This window comes from Tenrec ecaudatus, chromosome 2, assembly GCF_050624435.1.
Source record: "Tenrec ecaudatus isolate mTenEca1 chromosome 2, mTenEca1.hap1, whole genome shotgun sequence".
NCBI classification, from domain to species: domain Eukaryota; kingdom Metazoa; phylum Chordata; class Mammalia; order Afrosoricida; family Tenrecidae; genus Tenrec; species Tenrec ecaudatus.
In genome coordinates this window covers 146871836-146894168 of record NC_134531.1, presented here as the reverse complement: position 1 = coordinate 146894168, position 22333 = coordinate 146871836, and the positions used below count along the sequence as shown (strand labels likewise).

Sequence of the window (22333 nt, the reverse complement as noted above, 5' to 3'; positions counted from 1 at the left end):
GTACCCTCCTTAGGCCTACAGACTTCTGAAGGCAGTGCTCCTATCCTTCTAATCCCCCATTAAGAGTTTTGTTTGAGAACGAGGAGGGCAATGAATGTGCTTTACAGAACTGATGTATGTATGGACTGTGATAAGAGTTGTATGAGGCCCCAATAAAAAAAATTATGTTGCTAAATTTATCACATCAAAATAATAGTTTTAGCATCCTCAAAGAACTAAAGTCGTGTTCCTTTTTTTTTTTAAGTTGGATTCCTTTCCAATGTTTGTGTTTGGGTAACAAAAAGAAGTCTGAAGGGGTAAGATCAGGGATGTAGAATAGATAAGGTAACGTTTCCCAATGAGGTTCTCATAGGACAGTCTTGCTACCTACTACTTTCAGTCTTGATAAGAAAAAAAAATTCCTTGGTGTAGCTTTCCTGATCTTTTTCTCACCAATGCAATTTTCCATTTTCTTGAATCTTCTTCCTAATAGACCCATGATCATTCAATGTCCTTGAAGAAAATCCATCAAGAGTAGCCCTTGAGAAAGCCCCATATAGTCCCTCTAACCTTCTGACATGACTTCTCTGCTTTGAATTTAACTGGCCCAGATATCTTCTCAGCAACCACTGTTTTGACTGGATTATTTGGAAGGCAGCCACATAAAACCAAGACAAATGTGTTAGAAGAGAATTTGTCTGCAGCCATCCACTGATCACAGAGACACATTTAAACATGTTTTCTTTGGAATACACCGGTGCATGCAATTATTAATAATTATTTTCTAAAAATGTTCTCTTGTACCTATTTGGAAATGTTTAGTATTGGAAATGGTTTAAGGGCAGTTTTTTTCCCCTAATGCTTGAAACTAATAAGCTGACTTGCAACATTTATTGCTGTGCATGTCTCATATGGATTTTTAAGAACTAAATATGGAACCTCCATGGGAAACTGTGTAAAGCAGTTTATAGTTTATAGCACATGTAAAACAAAAATAAGCTAACAAAATTTCAGCAAGAAGCACAGAATTTTAAGTGGAATAGTATTTGTAATTGCACGAACCTATCATCTGCTTGTAGAAAATACTAAAATATCAGAAAAAGGTAAATTATTGAAAAAATATTGGTAGGATGATTAATAATACTACCTTTGTTTTAAACTATGTAGGTAATCAAAGAAGCACTTAAGTCAAAATTTCAAAAGCTTTGAGAAACAAATCACTCAAAGTGATTTAACAGCCTGTCCTATCTTGTGAATGTGTGGTTTGTGTAATAAACGAAAAGCCCTGTGTGACACAGCTCTACTCCAATACAGAAATGCTCGCTAGCCTTGAGGGCATTAGTTTGAGTTCCTGAAAGGAACCATTCGCTCCTTCACTTGGGAGTCTTTTCCTATGCACCTCCACACCAACCAACCCTGCACACTGGGACAGCACCAAGTGCTTTGCCCTGGTCCCGGAGCTCCTCTTCCTGGACTTCAGGAGTTAACACATCTCTGAGATGATATCTGTAGGGAACTGTGGGTCCCCCACCCTGGATTTAAGCCAAGTACGACCTTTATTAATTTACTCTCAGTTTCCTGCCATACAAACTGCCCTGTGATTTTACTGCCTTTGTTTCATTTCCCACCAGAGGGTGGCTGCCTTGACCCTTGCTAGGATTGGTGCTCTTTCACTAGCAGCTGCTATGCTCATTGGTCAATACATGACTGGTGGCATCTCCCCCCAGGCGCCAGATATGCTTCATTAGCATACGTACCTGTTTGATCAGTTGCCCGCCATTTCCTCCTTATTTGAGAGATGCACGACTATTGGCTGCCTCAGCTGTACCTTATTTTACATGTGATGTAATGGTGTCAGCCCTTCTCTGGCTATTTAAACCTCTGCTCTCAGCTCAATAAACGAGGCTTGATCAGATTCCTGTCTTGCCTCCATCTCTCCACGCCCTTGCCCATCTTCATTCCCAGTCCCTCTTTCAGGTATTCACGTTGTTGATGTCCCGCAGGACGGGACAGATATCCTGACTTCCCACTTATGCCAACTTCTCCTAGTCACAGGAGTCTTTCCTCATTTGGGAAGCACAGTCCCCACGCTTTCTCAACTTAGCCTAAATGGAACCCTCCTTTATTTGGGATTCCCTTGGGTCTTGGTGGGTTAATGCACTGGGCTGCTAACTGCAAAGTCCGCAGTTTAACCCATCAGCTGCTCCTTGAGAGAAAGACAAGGCTGTTTGGCTCCCTTAAGATTTACAGCCTCAGAAAGTCACAGGGGCAATCCTACTCTGGGGGTATTGATTGACTCAAGAGTTTACTGTCAGAGTTTGTTTTAGTTAGAATCAATTCAATGGCAACTGGTTTGGTCCTTTTATATTTGGGGAGGCTCTGAATTATAATTATATATAAATATATATAATTAAAATGTGGAATTTAATATGATTTTACATAACCACTACTAAAACCCATTACTAAAATCAAGATAAAACCATTACTAAAATATAGTACTTACATCTAATCAAAACCCAAAATAAATATGAGTATAAATCAGTATTAACATTTACACAGAAATATTTCAAATAAAAACTATCTTACTAGATCTGCCCCTGCTTGAAGTAAAACATCTGCAACGTCCGTGTGTCCATTTTCACAAGCATAGGTCAGGGCTGTGTCGCCTGTTGCTGTAGTAGCATGAACGTTGGCACCTAGCAAACACACACACCAAAATCACATATTCTGTCAAATTATATCAGCTATAGTCAGTCCAACTGTAATCTGATAAAACTGATGAGGTCATAGTATGAAAATATTAGAATGTTCTTTAAGTATTCTAGTTTTTATTTTAATATTATTTATAAAAATACTTTTAGCCCCAGAGAAAAAAACTATGCCAAAAGATTTTAAAACAAAGCAAATTGTCTGTATATCTCTAGTAAGTTATACTTACAGGAAAAAGAGTGTGCAAAATACAAAATATTAAACAGTGGAGAGAAATTATGTTTGTGGTAGTATTTATTGGTTTGTATCCTGTATATTGTGATATAAATAAAATAAGTACTTGATGAGATGGAAATTTTTAACATGCTTAGAAGAAAACACAGATCACTATGATTTAGAATTCAATGCATACAATTCTATGAAAAATAACATATTTCTGAAGGCTTAGAAATGATGATAGGTTATTATCTCCAAATACTGTTTGCTGCTTAATAGAATTTAGGTTTCTGGGGGAAATTAGGGTTGATTCAAGACTGACACATGAACTATAAGGTTAACCTGAAACACCTTGCTGTATCATGTACCAAGGCAATTATCAGAGGTGCACTGAGGGCATATCACAAGAATTTAAGAGCTAACCGTCTTGAACAAAGATAGTCACACTATCTCCTCTTTTGACAATTTCTCCATCAAAAGAGAATGATAACTATGATGGCGTAAACACCTCACGTGTGTCTAAATGTAAATGTACAAAATGATGTTCAAGTGAAAAATGAAAATACACCAATGGTCACCTGTGAGAGATATGAAGGGACCATCTCATTGTTTTGGAACTAGTAACTAGAAGGGGGAAAAAAATCAAATGCCTATTTTATCATTCCTATATGACCTGTACTGGTAATCAAATAGTTGTTGAGAGGAAGACGTTTCAGAGACATGTTTTAGATAAAAAAGGTTTAACAAAATTTAAAATATTACCCGTTTATAACTTCTAACGAATTAATGGCTCTAAGCAATGCTTACCAATGGCTAATAGTAATACCAAAACTGAGGGCAGAGGAGAAGCAATCGGACATATTTAATATATAATTTACCAACTATAAAGGGGTCTTGTAAAAAAAAGAATTGAAGTTACTAAGCATACACATTCACATTTATAAAACCATCAGGAAATACAAAAATCTTCTAGGATAAATTAAGAAATAATTATCCTAAGCTTTACCTTCTAAAGGTACTAAAATATCTCACAGCAATTTAAAATTTTCTAAATTAGCTTTTAGAATAATTTCTTTTCAAATTTAACATGTTAAAATTAAAATGTAAGAACATTTAGTTATTGGAAGTAAAAATATTTTCTAAAAATAGAGAATGGGGAGAAGTTATATATAAAGCAAGACATATGAGTTGGACATTGAACAGGAAAGACCAAAGAAGAATTGATATATTTGAATTAAGATACTGGCAGAGAACGCTGAATGTATCATGGACTGCCAAAGGAACAAACAAATCTGTCTTGGAAAAAGTACAGCCAGAATGCTCTTTAGAAGCAAGAATGGGAAGACTTTGTCTCACATACTTTGGACATGTCGTCAAGAGAGACCAGTCCCTGGAGGACATCATGACTGGTAGAGAGTCAGTGGAAAAGAGGAAGGCTCTCAACAAGATGGATTGACAGAGTGGCTGCAACAATGGACTCAAAGATTATGAGCAACTGTCAGGTTAGCACAGGACCAGGCTGTTTAGTTTTGTTGTGCAAAAGGTTGTTATGGGTTGGAACCCATTAGATGGCACCTAACAACAATCAAAAAGCTATGTAACAAATTTGATGGATTCTTTGGGCTCATTACATTATTTTCTCTAAGCCTGAAAAATACCATAACAAAGAGTTGGGGTTTTTTTTAATTCTATAGGCAACAGTATTAAAATACCTGTTAGATTTTCTTTAAATGTTATAAGAACCTCATGTAAGTAAATCATACTCAAATATAGGAGGGGGGTATTTTTAAGGTAGTGATTATATTAAAAAGTGATTCTCAAATCTTTGTGATAGTTCTGGGAACTAAAAAATTTAAATCAGCAAAGAGAGCTATATATGAGAATCAATGATGATGAAACAGAAAAACAAGTTTGAAGACTGGCTCTGTCATGCATTAGTTTGATTACCTTAGGGAAGTTATATAACATAATTATACATTAACTTCCCTATCTATAAGAATGTGTTTAATACTTATTATTACATGATAGCAAATAGAAATAATGTAAGAGCTAAACAAAATGTTATTTAATAATTTCTTAATAAACATTTATTCTTTCTCTAAAAATCTCTTAACATGGTATCACTCTAGTTTATAAGCGGTATCTGAGAAGAATATAGGAAGTTAATCATTGGTAAAGAAAGGCTCCTAAATGGGACATGGACCAAACAAACAAGACTCACTGCCATCGAGTCAGTTCTAACTCTAGTGACCCTGCTGGGGAAGGCAGAAGTGCCCTGTGGGTTTCCATGACTGTAAATCTTTACAGGAGCAGACAGACTTATTTTTCCCAAGGAGCGACTGACTGGTGGGTTAAATTACAGCCCAACTAGTAACCCACCACTCTACCAGGACATGGAGAGTGAGTAAAAATAGTAAGGTGGGGTTGGGGACGATAACAGAATAATACATACATTTATGACATTAGCTAAAGTACTTGAGTTAAAGAAGAGTTGACTTTTATAGCTGGTTTGAGTATGAATTCAAAATCTAAACAATCTAAAATCTAAATAGTTCGAGGGATCAAACTATTAATAATCTTTTTAATAATAATAATAATGAAAAGGAAAAATATGGCTAGGCTATAAGAGTTACTGTGTTTTATGAAAGATCTAAATAATATTGAGAAATAAATGTACCACGTTAAAATATAATGTGTTTTCCACCTCTTCCGGTTTGTAGAAACTAAAAAGGAACTATCTTATCTCTTACAGAAGTGAGAAACCATTCAACAGAGGGGTCAATGGCAAGCCTTATGGACACTATGCAAACAAAACAATAAGAACTTTGTAGTGTTTTGTAGATTTAAGAGTCTAAGAAGAGCAGTTAAACAGGAGCTAACTTTAGAGTTTTATAGATATTAAAAAATTATTGTTAAAGAGAATCAAGCATGGAAACAACTCGTCCAGAGGAGTAAGGAGCACGACCCTGAGCTAGAAGAACTAGGTGGGGCCGAGCTGCCGCTACTCAACGTTCTGAAATGAGTCACAATCGGTCTTAGGGCACACTGGGAGGAAACATGGAAGGAAACTCAAATTGAAAAGACCTGCTTACTGGTTTGACAGAACCCCAAGGACTGTGGCTCTTTGTCACCTTCAAACCTGGAACTGCACTCATTCCTGTGGCGCAACGTTTATCCAAATAAAACACAGGCCTATGAGGTCAACATAACACCAGGGAGGCACACGCTCCTCAGAACAATCACTCACACAAGCTCATGAAGACAGCAGTTGCTCAGGTATAAAGTTTAGAAGGTAGGAAGATACAGGAGGCAAGAAAGATGAATGGAACCAAGAAAGATAAGGAGGAAGTGGGAAGATTACGGTTCTTAAGTAAGCACTGCAATCAAAGCCACTAAAAAAAAGTTTATGAATTGTTGAAAGGAAAATCAATTTGCTTTGTAAATTTTCTCCCAACAATACAAAAGTAACATAAAATAAAGAAAGCAACATACACATCTATTTCTAAGACACATTCTTACAGACACATACCGGCAGCCAGCAAATATTTGACCAACTCCAGGTGTCCCTCCTGAGCAGCCTCCATCAGAGGCGTGGAGCAGCCCAGCTCTATATCAGCCCCAGCTTTAATCAGGAAGTCTGCAACTTCAGAAAACCCTCCGCAGCACGCCAAGGTAAGAGCGGTTTCCTGCGTTTCTTCTGTCTGTGCATTTATATTTGCTCCTGGGAAAAACAAAAACAGATAAAACTAATTGCCAAAGGGTTTTGATTAACATAGTATTGTTCTCAAGTGTGGTAATATCCCTGTCTTATTTCTATGGTTCGTCCCAGAGCGCTGATTATTTTATCATCGATGAAAAGCAAGAAATATTATATTTTTAGTTCTATGGTAAGTAATAAACTTCATTGATACTAACAAAAAACAATCAAAAGATACCTTCCCCAACACCACCCTATTTTTGAAGAGGTAAAACTGCTGTACCTTGTGCTAAGAGTAGCGCCACCATTTCCTCATGCCCTTCCCGAGCAGCTTCCATGAGTGGAGTATAACCTTCATCATTAACTTCTTCAAGATTTGCTCCCCTTTCAATCAGTAGAGCTGCCAATTCAACATGTCCGCCACAGGCAGCTAGCGTTAATGGAGACTCGAATGAATCCGCCGGCATGTTCACTTGAGCACCACTATCCAAAAGCAAACGTGCTACTTCCACATGGCCATCCTGTAGGTTTGCAGAAGTAAAGCAAGGAGGAGGGATTTTTTTTTCATTGTATTGATTTTTTTTTAAATAGAGAAGCAAGAGATTAAGTCAGAAAAGAGGAATGAAAAGGAGAAAGATGATTCAGTTTAGATGTCTTTATATTATTAACACCACCTAAGCACTTTAAAATTTGCTCTACCAAAAGTTCAATAAAAGAATTTTACCTTACTTTTGAGCAAACCCAAATTGTCCCCAAGAATCAAACATGGTGGCATACACTTATGATTCCAAATAACGTTTATTGTTCCTATTATTTGAAGGTCAACAAATGTTTAAACCTATAGTCAACAGTATCTCAAAATAATTACTACTTATATGCCTGCCAAATATAGCCATACTCTCAAACTTAGGTACCATGTTTAAGGGCATAAATGGCATTATTTCTATTTTAGAAACAAAAGGCTGACAAAAAAATAACAACAAATTCTGTGAAGTCATTACCACTTGGGATTATGTCACTAAAATAAAATAAATCCCTGTGGATTGATACTATCATATATTTTTGTCTCAGTGCAACAGCCTGTTTCAAGGAGGCAAATAATTTTACAAAGATAAAAACTAAGATATTGCTCATTGTAAAAAAAATTATTATGAGTCTATCTGCATAGGGAGTAAGGCAATAAACCGTAAGACATTCTTATAGAAGGCACCCTTTCTATCCATCTGTCATCATAAATTTCCTCCTTTTCAGTTTCAAATGCTTGTCCGTCCAACACTAAGCCTTAACTCTTGCTGTGGCATCTAAGGTCAAATGCTATGTTGTTCTATATTTCAAAAATGGCCAAAATATTGCTAATGAAAATTAAAGACTGAATACAAAATAAGAGTTTCTTAAATATAAGGTTGGTATTTCTTAAATATAAGAAATCTCAATGAAACGTTAGGTTTTGGCATCCATTAAGAGATTCATTATACTTAACTAAATGATTAGCCCAGCTTTGACATAGTGCCAAAAAGAAATGACTAGTTTTACTAATACTTCAAATAATATAAAGATAATATTTTAATCAAATTATATAGCAAATATTTGGTGTTTTAACCACATATTTATTTGAAGAGACAATAAAGATTTATAGATGTCTAATGATCAAGACACTGCTATTGTGTCTAGCTCCTTCAGGTTCCCTATAACTTTTTACTTGAATTCATTTCGGTTGATTCTTTACATTTTCTGTTAACAAATCTTTAGTATCTATCTTAATAGAGGAATTGTGTTAGGTACTTTGTAATGTTAATAATAATACTTTTATCACAAGAATAAAGAATACTATATTTATAGGTCAAGTATTAAGGTGGCGGAAGGACCTTGGGCCTCTACTCATACACTCCCTCTACGCATGAATACCTTCTTTTATTAAATTGGAACTCTATGATGCTCACTCTCCCGACACAACGCCTGGAGCCAAAGTGGGTGAACAAGTAAATGTGGTGAAGAAAGCTGATGGTGCCCGGCTATCAAAAGAGATAGTGACTGGGGTCTTAAAGGCTTGAAGATAAACAAGCGGCCATCTAGCTCAGAAGCAACAAAGTCCACATGGAAGAACACACCAGCTTGTGTGATCGAGTGGTCCCAAAGGGATCAGTTACCAGGCATCAAAGAACAAAAAATCATATCATTGACTGCACACCTCCATGATAGGATCGCTGAAGACAAATGGGTACATAAGCAGATGTGGTGAAGAAAGCTGATGGTGCCCGGCTATCAAAAGAGATAGTGTCTGGGGTCTTAAAGGCTTGAAGGTGAACAAGCGGCCATCTAGCTCAGAAGCAAATAAGCCCACATGGAAGAAGCACACCGGCCAGTGCGATCACGAGGTGCCAAGGGACCAGGTATAAGGCATCATGCAAAAAAAAAAAGATATAAGTGTGTGTATGTATGTGTATATGTATATGTATATAAGTATATACATACCATATTAAATGAAGTGGGAAGTGCAGAGTGGAGACCCAAGGCCCAAGTGTCGGCCAATGGAGATCCCCTCTTAGAGGGGTTTAGGAGAGGAGATGGGTTAATTAGGGTGCGAGGTAGTATCGATGAAGAACACAGCTTTCCCCCAGATCCTGGATGCTTCCTCCCCCCAACTACCATGATCCGAAATCTACCTTGCAGGGCTGGATAGGACAGAGGCTGTACACTGGTACAGATGAGGGCTAGAGGTACAGGGAATCCAGGGTGGATGATACCTTCAGGACCAAGGGTGTGAGGGGCGATGCTGGGAGAGTGGAGGGTGAGTGGGTTGGAAAGGGGGAACTGATTACAAGGATCCACATGTGACCTCTTCCCTGGGAGAGGGACAGCAGAGAAGGGGGGAAGGGAGACTCCGGATAGGGCAAGATATGACAAAATAACGATGTATAAATTACCAAGGGCACATGAGGGAGGGGGGAAAGGGGAGGGAGGGGAAAAAAAAAAAGAGGACCTGATGCAAGGGGCTTAAGTGGAGAGCAAATGCCTTCAGAATGATTGGGGCAGGGAATGTATGGATGTACTTTATACAATTGATGTATGTATATGTATGGATGGTGATAAGAGTTGTATGAGTCCCTAATAAAATGTAAAAAAAGAAAAGAGGAGAAAAAAATGATTAGGGCAAAGACTGTACAGATGTGCTTTATACAATTGATGTATGTATATGTATGAACTGTGATAAGAATTGTATGAGCCCCAATAAATTGTTTAAAAAAAAAGAATAAAGAATAATGAATAATTCAATTTTAAAGCTCTAACACCAATATATTCTCATTTTTCTCCCCCTGAGTCATCCTATTTTGGGTAGAAGATAACTGGAAGAAAAGCAAAAATTAAAGAAGCAGAGGTAAAAATTATTACACACATAACCGGGCAGTCATGGTTACTTGTAAGCTGATATAGTGACAGACATATATGCGGAATGGATGTGGGAGGGAGAGTGAGCCTAGACCCATGAGTATATACAGATTTGACAGAGGATATTTCTACTTGTGCTTTTATGAATATGATGAAGTAAACTGGGGACAAAGCTATGAAAACTTTGTAGACATACCGAAACACATTGAGAGAAGGAGTCACTAGGCCTTGGGGCTTAGAGCATGGTTTTGGGGAAGAGGGGAGTGCAGAATGCCAAGGACAGTTTCTACATTGAACTTTGGTGAGTAGTGACTGAGGTCTTAAAATCTCATGAGCAGGCACCTAAGGCAACTATTGGTCCAAATGACTTAATGAATCATGTGAACATCTTAATGACCCTGAGACCAGAAAAACAAAATGGTGCCTGGTTACCACTACCAACTGCTTCAAAAGGAATCACAAAACTCAGTCATAAAAAAGATCAGGCTCACTGGTTGGATAGGGGCTGGTAAAACCCTGAGGCTATGACCCTTAGTCACTCTTCAGGTCTGGAAATGAAATCACCTCCATGGTTCCTTTTCAGGCAAACAATAGGCCTATAGACTAGGGAGCTAAGCACACCTTTGAATAGGTAACCATTTGAGATCAAAAGGGCAGTGTCTACCCAAAGACAAAGTTCAGAAGGGTTAGAAAAGGAGGTGGAATGGAAACAGGAATTACAAGCAGGAAGCAGGATAAATGCTATTACATTGTGCACATTGCAATTGATGGCATTAAATAAAATGTGCATGAATTGTTGAATGGAGAATAAAATCTGTAAACTTTCACCCAATTCACAATGAAAAGGTTTTAGAAAAATTCTCCTCAAGTATTTGGGCAACTCTGAGCTAAGCCTTGGGAAATCATGCTCAGCCAGAGTGGAGATACTTTGGTGAATCCCCCACACTTGCACATGGGATGGTAGAAGGCATATTATGCCCAAAGTAAGAACCACACCCAAGTAGTAAGGGCAAAGCCACAGTCAAGTTCCAACAAGATCAAAGAGATTCATTGGCAATTTCACTGCCTGCCAAAACAAAACTGAATATTCTTAAGATGATAACTCCACAATAAAGAACCTCTATTATGTATTATCTGAAATATAGGACTTATGATTTTTAAAATTACTAGACAATCTGAAGAAAAAGTGATCAGAAGATTAAAAATAATCAAATATAGCAAACCCATAAGTCAAACATCAGAAAAGGATTTCAAAATAGTAAGTTTTAAAAACAAAAAAGTAATGAAAAATCAATGCCAACATAGAATCAGAACTGAAAAATACCATTATGTGTAAATCTCTAAACAAATCAATTAAAATGCAGAGATTGGTAAAGATTACAAAACATTTGGTAGACAAATACATTCTGTGTAAAACAAAAAAACCAAATATATTGTAGACAGGTGGAAAGTGAAAAGACATTAAAAGATATAAAATTAACCAAAGGAAAGCAGATGCACCTATGTTAATATCTGAGCAAGAAGACCTTAGAGCAAAACTTACTAGAAATAGGGCAAGGCTTTATAATAAAAGGGTCAATATGCCAATGAAACGTAACAATTCTAAAAATATATATATGCATTAAACAGAGGTATAAAATATGTCAAGAAAAATCTGATGGAACATGAAGGACAAACATATCTACAACTAAATTTGGAGATTTCCAACACCCTTCACTCAACAACTACTAGACAGAAAATTAGAAAGAATATAAAATAAGTAAAATCATCTATCAGTAGGATCTAATAGATATTTATTAAATGCCTCACTGAACAACAGCAGAAGATAAATTTTTTTCAAGTGCCCATGGAATATCATTCAAGATCAAGCACATCCTGGTCATATTATCAACAAAATTTTTTAAAGAGATATAATATGTTCTCTGACTACCTTGAAATCCAATTAGTAATCAGCAGCAGAAATATAATGGGAAAATCTCTAAACATTTAAAAACCAAGCAATACATATTAAAAACCCGTATGTCCAATAATAAGAAGATGGAAATAACCTAATGCCCATCAGTAGAAGAATGGACAAAGAAATTTTGGTAGCTAAAAAACAGTGATAAAACCAGGAAACATCTCAAAGAATGTATTGGCTATAAGAATATTACATTGAGCGAAATTAGTCAATCACAAAAGGACAAATATTGCTTAAGACCATAGTTATAAAGAAAAGGAGAGAAAAGGTTTTCATACTAAAGGAAACAGACTTTCAAAGTTCTCAAGCGCAGGGGGGGCGGGAGGCAAGAGAGAAAAGATAAACCAATAGTTAAGAGTTGGCAGGGGTTAAATTGGGTGAAGGGGAAAAAAGCAATCCACCAGGGAGGGAGGGTAAGCTATTGGGAGATTTGACAAGTAGGTTAAATTACTGAACTACAAAGCAGATGATATAAAATGTGAACCCTCTACCTAATTCACAATAAAAACTTATTAATAAATAATTTATATATCAAAAAACTCTCTGGTGAAATTAAAAACACTGAACCAAATAAAAATACAACAATTTGTAGTACACAGCTAGAGCAGTGCTTGGGAGGGAAAATTATCGCACAATTAGAAAAGACGAAAGGCTAAAATCAATAAACTAAGCTTCCATCTCAAGAACCTAGAGATTTAGAACAAAGCAAACCCAAGACAAGCAAAAAGAAGAAACTAGTAATATATAGCAGAAATACAAAGAGTAAAGAAAAACAGAAAATTAACCTTTTGTTAAAGGTTGACTTTTCCAAAAGGTCAGCAAAATGGACAAACGTTTACCTAGACTGGCCAAAAAAGGAGAGAAGACTCAAAATTACTAACATCAGGAATAATAAAGGGACATTAATAGAAAGATTTATAGGGGAATAGTATGGGCCATTGCCTGCCAACAATTTAGATAACCTAGAAGAAATGGAAAATTTCTAGAAAAACCTGAACTATCAAAACTGGCTCAAGAAGAAATAGAAAATAGAATAAGCCTATAACAAAGACTCAGATTAACTCAGTCAAAAACCTTCTCAACCAGCATTCTATTCGTAGATACTTACCCAACAGAAATGATCACTTTTACAACCAAAAGACATATGCAGTAATATTCCTCGAAGCTCTATTTGTAATAGTCAACCAACTACTGAAAATGTAAGTCAACCAACTAATGCAAATGTCCACTAAAAGTAAGTAAATAGTCAAGGAATACTACATAAAAATGAAAACCTACTGAAAAACATGCTGATGGTTCTCATACAAGTAAGAGTGAATTACTGTAAATAACTCTGACATAAAATGCTTACTGTATTATGCTATTTATAAGAACTGAAAACTCAGGAAAACCAATCTACGGTGACAGTGAGAAAACTTATCAGGAAGTTTACTACAGTAAGCTGGGTTACTCTAGAAGAGGAAGATGTTAACTGAGAGAGGACACGAACACAGGGAAGCTTTCTGGGATGTTATAACATGATGTGTGTGGATGTAACTTGAAATCTTATCCTTAAGATTTGACAGTTGACTATGTGGAAGTTATAACCAATATAAAAGTATGATATTTTCTCCAGCATCTAACAACTTAAAAAAAGTAGATTCTTAAAAATAAATAAATAAGTAGATGTTTGAAAACATACTTCTGATTTACTCTGAAATGTATGGAGCCATAGAGGATGAGTGAACCCCTGAAACTAATGCCCTGAGATAAACCTTAAGCCAAAAGCATCCAGTGAAGTCATCTTAAAACCCAAAAGATCTGCTTTTTTTTTTAAGAGCTATGGAATCAAACTGACAACAACAAAGGATTAGATACGGTGAAGTGAGCTGCTGTAAAAGAGGGGAGATTTATCATGTATTTCACACAAGCTCCTGGTGGCCTCACGACTCCTAGATCTGCTATTATTTCACTGTATAATTTGGAGAAAGATTCATCTTCTATCTCACTTCCCTCATTTATAAAATGAGTCTTACCTAAGCTTCCAGCTTTAAGGTTTTAGGTTGACAACATTAAGTGAGGAGAACAATGAAGAGTCCTAGTGGCACGGTCAAGCAGTAGGAAGTGAACTGAAACCAGTCACTCAGCAGAAGAAAGGTGTGGCAGACGACTTCCAAAAGGATTTCTGCTTAGGAAGCCCAAGGGGCACTACTACTCTATCCTATTGGCTCATTATGAGGCAGGATCCACTCAAAAGGCATAGATTTGGTTTGGTTTTCTCTCCTCTCTCTAGTATAAAATGTTACAAAATTTTAATTCTAGACTATTCTGGAAAGAAATAATTAAATGCTTTACAGGCTATCCATGGAGTATTTTAATCAATGTATTTTTAGTGCCAATTTGCTTTTAACTTAAGGTTGTAGAAACATTAGAATGTAAGTCTACTATCTTCAAAATTATAAGGGGCCCCGGTGGCATAATCGTAACCCATTGAGCTCCAATCCATAAGGTCAGCAGTTTGAAACCACCAGATGCTACTTGGGAGAAGAAGACAAGTTTTCTACTCCTACAAACAATTACAGTTTCTGAAATACACAGGGGCAGCAGTTCTATCCTGTCCCATAGGGTTGCTATGAGTTGGCAATGACTTGATGGCAGCAAATTTGTTTATCTTCAAAATTAGATGTTAATAACTCCAAAGCCAAATAGATTACTTGTATTCCATATTACTGTTCTTCTTCCCCAAAGCACAGACACTCAGTATTCACTGTTTTTAAGTAAATAATTTAAAGACTAATACATCCCAAAGGCTTAATACAAATGACCCTGTGTCCCAAAAACCAAGTGAGAGTAGCTTGAAATTACCATGCAAGCTTCCATTAAGGCAGTGTGCATCTCATCGGTTTTGTGTTCTTGATCTGCACCAGCAGCAAGCAGAAAGCGAACCATATCCAAATGGCCTTCAAAAAAAAAAAAAAATTTCAACTATACTTCCAAAGCATCTACTATTAATTTAATAGCTAACTATTAAAATTGAACATCTTTTTCTTTCAGAAACTATACAAAAATTTATGACATCTTATGTTGCATGAATAAATTATACTTATTTTGCATTTAAATCAAATTAATAACTTTAAAAAAGCCAAACCAAAATAATAAACACTCTCCTCAGTCTTTATTTTCCCCAGTCTTATGTAAGTTTTAAAGATGTAATTATTACAAGGCACATAATTTAAAGTAAAGAAATAATATTTAAGTTTATATATATAAAGTATATATTATATCAAAACTCTAAAATAAAATAATATGCCAAATAAAGTAATTTGGATAATGTTTTTAGAAGAGTAGTTTTAAAATAATAACAATAAACTCACCATGCCAATGAGCACTCATAGAAAATACCACATAAAAAAATTCTGACACATTTAATATGTAAAAAGTCTTAATAGTAAGGGGAAAAAGCACTCAAAATAGAAAATGGGTTTAGAATGTGAAACACAGATTCAAAAAAGACATGCAAATGAATTTTAAAGTGATGAGAAAGATAGTTAGACTTCCTGTTGAGGAAATGTAAATTAAAATGACATCCTATGTTTTACTACCAAATGGCGTATATTAAAAAGAAAGATAATACCCAGTGTTGGTGAGGGGTAGGATGGGATAAAAATATTGCTGGTGAAAGTGTAAATTGTTTCAACTTTTCTAGAAGACAATTTGGCAACTTGTATCAAAAGTCTTAAAAGTATCTATATCCTTTAATTTAGTAATTCCATTTCCAGAAATTTATCCTAAGGAAATAATCAGAAATTAGACAAAGATGTCTCCACAGATATTATCACAGTTTTCTTAATAAGGGTGAAAAATTGGGAACTCAAATGTTCAACAATAAGCAATTGTGGTGCATCTATTTTGATACACACAGCAGAGAATGCTACCTAATATTCTCTTTATCTTTCTTAATAATAACAAAACTCCATTTTTATCTATGTGGCAAATGCCTAACTAGATGATTATATTTCCCTGGCCCTCTTGTCTTGCAGCTATGAATAGTCAATAAGTAGGAGTTAGCTATAAGCGAGAACTTTTAGGAAGGCTTCTATTGCGTACTAAATTAGAAGGCACGCCCCATCTTGCCCTCCCCTCTTCCTCTCTCCTAGAATATGGACAGCTGGAACTCCACCTGCCATCTTCAATTCTAAGAGGGTGACACAGGAAAACAATAAACCAATAACTTGATCCTAACAGAACTGCCACACTAGTTCTGGACTGCCTACCCTTCGACTTCTTTCATGTAAAGAGAAAAACCTAGTTTCTTGTTTCAATCATTAACTTGGGTTTTGTGACCAATGTAGCCCAATCTGATATGACCTGAAATAATGGAACACCACCAGGAGTCCCCAAGTGGTGCAAATGGTTAACATGCTTGGTTGTCAAGTCCAAGATTGACCGTTTGCATCTACCCAGAAGTGCCTGGTTAGAAAGAAGTGCAATCTACTCCCAAAGATCAGTCATTAAAAAACGTATGGAGTACAGTTCTGCTCTAACAGGCATTGGGTCACCAAGAGTTGAAACACATTCAATTGCAACTGCTTAGAGGTACTAATGATGCAGTGCTAGAATTTTCATCTTCCATGTGGGAAACTGGAATTTAATTCCCAGTCGGTATGAACAATGTCTGTCAGTGATGAACTACCCGTGGCTATAATGCTGAGCAAGGAGCTACTATGGGTCAACAGGTAAGCACTCAGCTGCCAACCAAAAGTTGGTGGATTATTCAGCCAGATATAAAAGAGCCCAATGTCTCTGCACGAAAACTTGGCAATCAGTTCTACAAAGATGAAAGCCAAGGAAATGCTATGGAGCAGATCCACTCTTTCACATGGGTCACTGTGAATCCACGCCACCCAACGACATGAGGCTGAAGAAATTTCAGTGGAACTTCCAAAAAATGGACTATAAAGACGAACTTGGCAATCGACCACCAAACTCCTGCCAATGACAACTTATTGATCACAGTGGTCCAATCTGCAACCAATCACAGGGAAATTGTAGGACGGGTATTCTTTTGCAGGGGGTTGTCATGAGTCAGAAGCCAACTCAACAATCGCTAAGAACAACGATATCATGACTAGCCAAAATCATGTTGCAAGAATAGTTGTTGAGGTGGAAAATATCCCGAAATAAATACAAGTAAAAGTAGAGAAAGGAAAATAGTTGAGTTCATTCCAGTGACAGTAATATGTAATTTTTAAAATTACATACATATACATGAGAAGGGCTTCAAATATTTGTAGAAAAATTCCATTACCTTTTGACAATATTTTTCCATGAATTTCTTTAAGTATCCTATTCTCATATGTTTATTAATGTGCTTAAAAAACACACTGGAATTACATCACTAAGATATTATTTACCATGCTTTTAACCTTTAGATGGTAATATTACAAGTCCTTTAAAATTTATTTACTTTGTGCTAGTGGTTTTTTGGATCATTTTATTGAGGACTCTTACAATGCTTACTACAATCCATACATCAATTGTATCAGGCATATTTGTATATATATTGCCATCATCCTTTTCTAGACAGTTACTTTCTATTGAGCCCTTGGTATCAGCTCCTCTTTTTTCTTCCTACCTCCAGCCCACCCTCATGACCCCTTGATAGGTTATAAGTTTTATTATTATTATTTTCATATCTCACAGTGACCACTGTCTCCCTTCTCCCAGGGTTTCCATTGTTCTTACCCCCGGAGGGGACTAGTGTTTTTCTGTATCAAATATGTATTATTTGAGTGTATAGTTTCTTAAAACAAACATTGAAAAACATAAAAAACCTAAAGTTCCAGTGTCTTAGTGGATTACATGATGGGGTCTAATTACAAGGTCAGTAGTTTGAAAGCACTAGTCACCCTTCAGGAGAAAGATATGGCTTTCTACTCCCGTAAATAGTCACAGTCTCAGAAACCCGCAGGGGCAGTTCTACTCTTTCCTACGGGGTTGCTATGAGTCAATGGCAGTCAGGTTGGTGTTTGTTTTGTGGTATTAAACTATGGACACCCCTAAATCTGTATGGAGGCTGAACTAAATTCAGTTGATTGAATAAACCTGAATTCAAATGATAAAGAAGCACACATTATGGAACTCATATAGAAAATATTTTATATAATCTCTTAAAAGCCATAAGTTTTTATAGGGAAAATATAAGCAATATAAAATTAACTCAAATACTCAATACTCATTAAACTATTCATCATTATTATGAAAACATTATCTACACATATATAAGTACCTTTGTAGCAAGCGAGTGTAAGAGCACTTTCTTTGAATTCGTTAGAGTGAGTGTTTATGCCTGCGCCGTGATCCAGAAGGACTCTGGCAACTTCCACATGACCTGCACTGGCTGCTTCCATTAAGGGGGTATGTCCATTTTCATTATGATCCTCTATGTTTGCACCCTCATTGAGTAGCACTTTCACTATGTCGACAAAGCCTCCAGCACAGGCATAAGTTAGTGCAGTGTTCCCTAAAAGAGAATGAAAAGAAATAATTACGACAAAATACATATAATTATGGTTATGCTATTACTTTAAGAATAACCTTTCAACTTTCTTACACAAACCACTACATCTATCATCTCAAGTTCTTTTGTTGTTCCTGGTTAAACGTATTGTCTTCATTTTCTTAGGGTATTTTTTATAAAGGGAAGTAGAAAGAACTCCAAATAAAAGAGTACATAGTATATAATCCCATTAACATAAAATGTTCCACACCAGCACAATCTATAGAAGCAGTAAGTAGATTGATGGCTTCCTAAAGGTGGAGGTGACAGCAAAGGCACAAAGATTCTTTTTGTGATGGATATATCCTAAATAAAATTGTGTTGAGGGTTGTACAAATTATAAATGTACTTCAAAAAGTTATTAGACACTTAAAGCACATGTACTTTATGGTATGTAAATTTTACCTCACTAAAGATGTTTCAAAAATAAAGAATCTAATACTTAGGCAGCTATTTAACAAATATTGATGCAAAATTTAAACTACAAGATATTGTTTAAGAAATTAAAGGAGACCTAAATATAAATGGAAAGGCATGTCACATTATGTATCAGAAGAATTCAACATAATCCTTTATCAAACCTATCTACTTTTTATTGTGGAAACTGGCAAACTGACCCTAATATTCATATTGAAATTCCAGGGACCCAAATAGCCAAAGCCATCTTGAAAGTAAATAAACAATAGAGGAGGTAGGTTGGTTTCAGAATATACTATAAAACGGCATTAACCAAAACAGTACAGTACTAGCAAGACATACATAATAGATAAATGGAATAAAACTGACAGTCCAGAAAATGTATGGTCTATTGATTTTCAATAAGGGTGTCAAGACAGTTCAATGGGGGAAAAGCACATTTCCCCACCCCTTACACACACACAATTAGGGCTAGGAAAAGTGGATATCCAAATGCCAGAGAATTAAACTAAAAGTAATTTATAATCCATATGTAAGAACTCAATGCTCAGGGAAAAAAGGACACATACAGGAATACATTTTTTTCTTCTTCTTTTTTTTATACCCATCCCACCCCCCAGGCCAGGAATAAATTTTCATGACCTTTAATACGGCAGTAAATTCTTAGGTTTGACACTGAAAACACAAAGGACAAAAGAAAAATTATTTTCAGATCATATACCTAACAAGGGACTCATATACAGTTATAGCTTTTATAATTCAACCATGCAAAGATAAATTATTTTAAATGGAAAAATAAACCAATTTCAAAATGAACATTGGAGTTGAAAAGAAAATCTCTAAGAAAGACATAAAAGAGACAATAACCACTGCTGACAAGGACATGAGGAAACTGGAAATTTCATCCATTAATGGAGAGAACATAAAACAAAATGATGGGGCAATATGGCAGCTTCTCAAAAAGTTAAACATTTGAGTTACCATATAACCCAGCAATTCCACTCCTAGGTAAAATCAACCAAGAAAATTAGAACCGTATGTCCACATAAGTCTATACATGAGACCCAAAAAGGGTCGACATCCCAAATGTCCATCAAACTCATGAATAGATAAATTGTAGTATATCCATGTAACAGGATATTATTCTATAACAAAGAGGGATGAAATACTAATATATGCTGCAACATAGGTGAACTTAGAAAACACTAAGCTATGTGAAACACATATCATCTACATTATCCCATTTATGTGAAGCATCCAAAATAATCAAACACATAGGAACAGAATGTAAACTAGCCATTGGCATGGGCTAGGAGGAAGGAGAAAGGAGGGGAATCACTGCAGATGGGAAAGAGTTTCATTTTAGAATGAAAAAAATATTCTGAAATTAGTGGTGATGGTTGCACAACTCTGAATATACTACAAATCACTGAATTGTACAGTTTAAAATGGCAATTTTTATGATATCTAAGTTTTATATTGAAAGAGGTTGTTGTTTTTGTTTTTAAAGAAAGCAGCTGTATTTGGAACAGGTCAGAAAATGCTGAGTAGGCTTCCCACAGGTGAGGAAGGGCATTCCAGGTGTTATGGATGAAATGTTGTTCCTCAGAAAGATGTGTTGTAATTCTAACCTTTACACCTGTGGTTATAGTCCCATTTTGGAATGGGTTGTTTTTGTTGTGTCAAGGCGGCAGAATTAGTGTAGAGCCACATGAAGAATGCCCAGCAATAGAACAAGCTCAAAAGAAACAAGAACCTTCCTCTAGAGCCAACATAAAGTCTTCCCTTAGAGTGAAGACTCTGAATTTGGACTTCCAGCCTTCTAAATTGTGAAAGAAAGAAAAAATTATTCGGTAAAGCCTGCCACTTGGAGTTTGATCAAGGGCAATCTAGCCGAGAGGAATTACTGAAACCCAAATGAAGGTCGAACATGATACTGGGACAAGAAGAAAGTAAAAGGAAATAGGAGAACTAGGTGGCAAAGAACGTTTATAGAGGTCTAAATACAGGAATACATGTGTAAATACATTTATATATAAAGGTAAGAAAATAGATCTATGTACATAAGTTTATGTTACGTATTAAGGGAGCAGACGGACATTGGGCCTCTACTCAAGCAATCCCTCAACGCAAGAACACTTTGTTATAATAACTCAGCATTCTGTGACGCTCACTTCACCAACACAATTGATGAAGACAAAATGGGTGCATAAGCAAATGTGGTGAAGAAAGCGCCTGGTGTCGTAAAGGCTTGAAGATAAACAAGCAGCCATCTAGCTGAGAAGCAACAAAGCCCACATGGAAGAAGTACACCAGCCTGTGTGACTATGAGGTGTCAATGGGATCAGGTATCAGGAATCAAAAAACCCAGAACAAAAAATCCTATGAATGTGAATGAGGGGGAACTTCAGAGCAGACCCTAAGCCCATTTATAGACAACTGGACATGCCCTACTAAAGGGTCACAAGGAAGAGATAAGCCAGTAAGGGTGCAGTACAACACCGATGAAACATACAACTTTCCTCTAGTTCTTTAATGCTCTCCCTCTCCACCCCCTCCCCGCACTATCATGATTTCAATTTTACCTTACAGATCTGGCTAGACAAGAGCATGTACACTGGTACAGATAAGAGCTCGAAACAGTGAATCCAAGACAGTTAAACCCCTCAGGACCAATGATGAGAGTAGAGATACCAGGAAGGGAAGGGGAAGGTGCGGGGAGAAGGGGAGAATCAATCACAATGATCTACATATAACCCCCTCCCAGGGGGACGGACAACAGAAAAGTAGGTGAAGGGAGACAGCAGTCAGTATATGACATGAACAAAAAAATTATAAATTATCAAGGGCTCAAGTCAAAAGAAAATGTTTTGAAAATGATGGCAACATGTGTACAAATGTGTTTAACACAATGGATTGTGATAAGAGCTGTAAGAGCCCCAAATAAAAATGATTGGGAAAAAAGTAAACCTAAAATAAGAGATTTTTTTAAAAGAAAAAGAAAGTCTCCCACTTGTGGTATTTCTGTTATAGCAGTACTAGATAACTAAGGCGGAGTATGGGTACTGATAGAGGACGGGTGCTACTCTAACAGTACTTACAATATGGAAGTGGCTTTGGAGTTGGGTAGTGAGTAGAGGCTGGAAGGGTTTTTTCAAAGTGACTGATAGCAAAAGTCTTCAAGAGACTTGGTAGATTAATGGACATTAAAGGCAATTCTGGTGAGGGCTCAAGAAGTGAGGAGAACCATTTAAAAAGCTACTATCATAATAGAGACTACATAGGGCAACAGAGTGTTGCTAGAGACATGACATTAAATGTACTTCTGGTGAGGTTTTTAAAAGAAAATGACAAACATCGGACTGAGAAAGCAGATACTTTTTCTGAAGTGGCCAAGAACTTGTCTGGATTGTGTTCAAAAGGTAAAACT

General features: G+C 36.3%; 1 protein-coding gene across 12 annotated transcripts in view; it reads right to left on the bottom strand.

The window, feature by feature from the left end:
• ANKHD1 (ankyrin repeat and KH domain containing 1) overlaps positions 1-22333 on the bottom strand; it is a 133522-nt gene that overhangs the window by 66643 nt on the left and 44546 nt on the right. For all 12 annotated transcript variants that reach the window (XM_075541656.1, XM_075541659.1, XM_075541655.1 and 9 more), the window contains exons 6-10: positions 18217-18450; positions 14793-14887; positions 6885-7122; positions 6434-6625; positions 2566-2675 (exon numbers count right to left, since the gene is read on the bottom strand). In XM_075541656.1, the coding sequence (XP_075397771.1) occupies positions 2566-2675; positions 6434-6625; positions 6885-7122; positions 14793-14887; positions 18217-18450 (869 nt within the window). The remainder of the gene's footprint in view (positions 1-2565; positions 2676-6433; positions 6626-6884; positions 7123-14792; positions 14888-18216; positions 18451-22333) is intronic.